Here is a 2759-nt window from a genome sequence, read left to right as displayed (position 1 = left end):
GACGCCAGTCCCCTGACAGATTTGGTTAAACTGTTGTGTTCTGAGTATTGTTCATGGTGAGCATGAAAAATATTGCTAAAAAAAGAAGAAATGGTACAAGAAGCATGTGCAGCGAATGAAGACTCTGTGACTGTGGAGTAAGAGGTTCACCAGCACACATCTTCTTTGTCAAAAAATAAACACTTTCCTACCAATTAAAGACAAAAGCTTTAACTAGCAAGCCATTAGACAGATGAGTCTTCTGCATCATCACTACCCCCACTGCCCCAGTGGAATTTTCCTTTCCTCACAGAACATCATCCAAAGCAAATGACCAGAAATGCTGGGCCAGACACTGAAGAGGTGTGAAGGCAGGCCCCCATAAGGAACCACCCCAAAAGTGTATGTTTTCTATAGGTCAAGCAGATCCACATGATTGTGCCCTTCTAAAGCCCCACCATTGTTTCCATGGGGTTGATATCCCATGAGCCACTTTGCTTCTTTTTACAGCTCATGTATTTCTGCCAATCAGAGCCAGGCTGTCTTGACTCCAGAGGGACTTGTTCAAAACTTGTGTGGCCCTAGCGAGTGTAGAAGCAGAGCCAGGGCTGTGTTTCTTAAAGCTGGCTTTTTCTGCAGGGTCACATAACAACTCAGAGCACCATGACAATGGAGCCAGCAACAGTTGTGATCTACGTGTGCCGAACTCTGGTGAGTGTGGTGGGGATCGTGGGAAATCTCATTCTGCTGCTTTCTCTGTGGTGCAAGTCTAAGGTGAAGACCTTTGATATCTTCTTGATGGGACTGGCTTTAGCCAACCTGGTGGAGAGTGTCTTAGTGGACATGGTGGACATCACACTTGAGCTGCTCAACATGAACCCAGCCACATGGTTCTGTCTAACCTTGAAGTTCATGTCTGGTCTTGGTGAAACCACCAGCATCCTCTTCACTGTTCTGATTTGCATCTTCCGTTATCAGAAGCTGAAGGATGCTGTCTTTCGGGTAAATTTGCCTACGCCACTAGACACAGTTTGGGTCGCCTGGGTCCTAAGTGGGGCTGTCTGGGCTGTGGCATTTTGCTTCAGTCTGCCATCTGTCTTTCTCAGTCATGGCTATGATGGTTTCTATGAGAATGTCTCAACAAAGTGTTCCTCCAGTCTGTTTGAGTGCCCCAGGTCAAACTGCTCCCTGGGTCACATTGCCTACAAGACCACATATCTTGCCATGACTAATGTCCTGCCCCTACTGATCATTGCCATCTTCAGCATCTTCATTCTAAAAGTGCTGCTGCAGAATAGACGAGTGGCAGCAGGTAAACTTGCCGGCGAGAAACCCCTGGGCAAGATGACATCCACATCCAGGCGCAGCAACATATCCGTGATAGCTGCCCTCTGCATTTTTGAGGTCGTCTGGATCCTGCACATGATATTCCAGTATACAGCAGACATTGATAAATTTGCCTTCTGGTCAGAGTGTGACTTCTTCATCTCAGCAGTTTATTCCACTGGCAGCCCTTACATCTATGGTTTTGGAAACAATGTATTCTTACTGAGGAGATGACAGCAGCAACACAAAAATGTATTATGCTCATTTGTGAAAGGTCCAGGGTAATATATTGGCATGCTGTAAGAGTTAAATGTAGGATATGATGTAGAAGCAGAATTCTCCCAGCACACTCTCTCAGTGTCATGGGCCTTCAAAGGGAGCACAACTATTGATAAAAAGTAGAAGAGAAGAATGATTCAAAGAATAAAGACAGAACACTGAAACAAGGGCAGGACAGTGGGGGACTGGTTAGTAGTGCTAGCCCATCACCCTGGAGACCTGGGTTCAATGCTGTATCTACCTGTGTAGGTTCTTCACTGGATAGTTATCATTTTTGTTCCGCAATTTGAAGATGTGCAGGTTAGGCTGGTGACCTTAACGAATGAGGGTGGGTCGTTGAAGTTGCCCTGGCTATTGGTATAGGCTCCAGCTATAGAATATGGTATTGTGGGTAACACACAATTCTCATACCTGCTTAGTTCAATCCAGGATTGAAGGTGCAAGGGCAGAGTCTATCCTGGCAACATCAGGTGATAGGTCTGACCACCAATCCATTGCTGGGCCCACTCACACAAACAGGTCCAATTTAAAATCGCAAGTTTACTAACTCTACACCTCTCTGGTATGTTGGAGGATCACTGGAATAATAGAAGAAAACCCACACAGATACATGGAGAACATGCAGAGTTCACCCGGACAACAACTGGGCATGGTTTTTAAAACCAGAGTGCTAAATCTGAAAGGCAGCAGCTCTAACCACTGTTCCACTCCTCTGCCATTGGAAACATAATAAAATGAAAATGCATAAAGACAAAGATGTCAGTAATGTATAGTGAATTACACAATGCCAGTGCTGCATACAAGTTCACTTGTTTGAAATTTAATTTTGATGTTACTATAAAATTGAAATATATACCATGAAAAAATATACTTTTTTGTATTATTTGTTTAATATAAACCAAATGAATGTTTTAATGGTTAGAACTCAATTCTCATGAAACATAATTGAGATGAAATAATATTTAAAAAATATACAAGGCTGTTTAGATGTCAAAAAATAGTCTTAGAGTGAACCTTGATGATGGCATACTGTTTTAGAGTAACAATAAAAAATGTAGTCATTATAGAAATGTTCACAATCTCTCTAGGATAATGAGCAAGCTAAAACTTCCAACTTTTTATTAATTTATTTATTTTACAAATCTAGGAGTTTTGAACCCTGCACGTCATACACC

At 42.6% G+C, this 2759-nt stretch overlaps 1 protein-coding gene across 1 annotated transcript; it reads left to right on the top strand.

Annotated features, from left to right (window-relative positions):
• The first annotated feature begins 642 nt into the window (after positions 1 to 642).
• On the top strand, positions 643 to 1539 carry LOC120519089 (type-1 angiotensin II receptor B). The gene has a single exon (XM_039742186.1). The coding sequence runs from the start codon at positions 643 to 645 to the stop codon at positions 1537 to 1539; it is 897 nt and encodes a 298-aa protein (XP_039598120.1).
• Positions 1540 to 2759: the final 1220 nt, after the last annotated feature.

This window comes from Polypterus senegalus, chromosome 18, assembly GCF_016835505.1.
Source record: "Polypterus senegalus isolate Bchr_013 chromosome 18, ASM1683550v1, whole genome shotgun sequence".
Lineage (NCBI taxonomy): Eukaryota > Metazoa > Chordata > Cladistia > Polypteriformes > Polypteridae > Polypterus > Polypterus senegalus.
The sequence above is the reverse complement of the archived record's forward strand: the minus strand, read 5'-3'. Positions and strand labels throughout refer to the sequence as shown.

Excerpts from the sequence above, each read along its gene's own strand:
- LOC120519089 (XM_039742186.1), top strand. The coding sequence starts at position 643 with ATGACAATGGAGCCAGCAACAGTTGTGATCTACGTGTGCCGAACTCTG.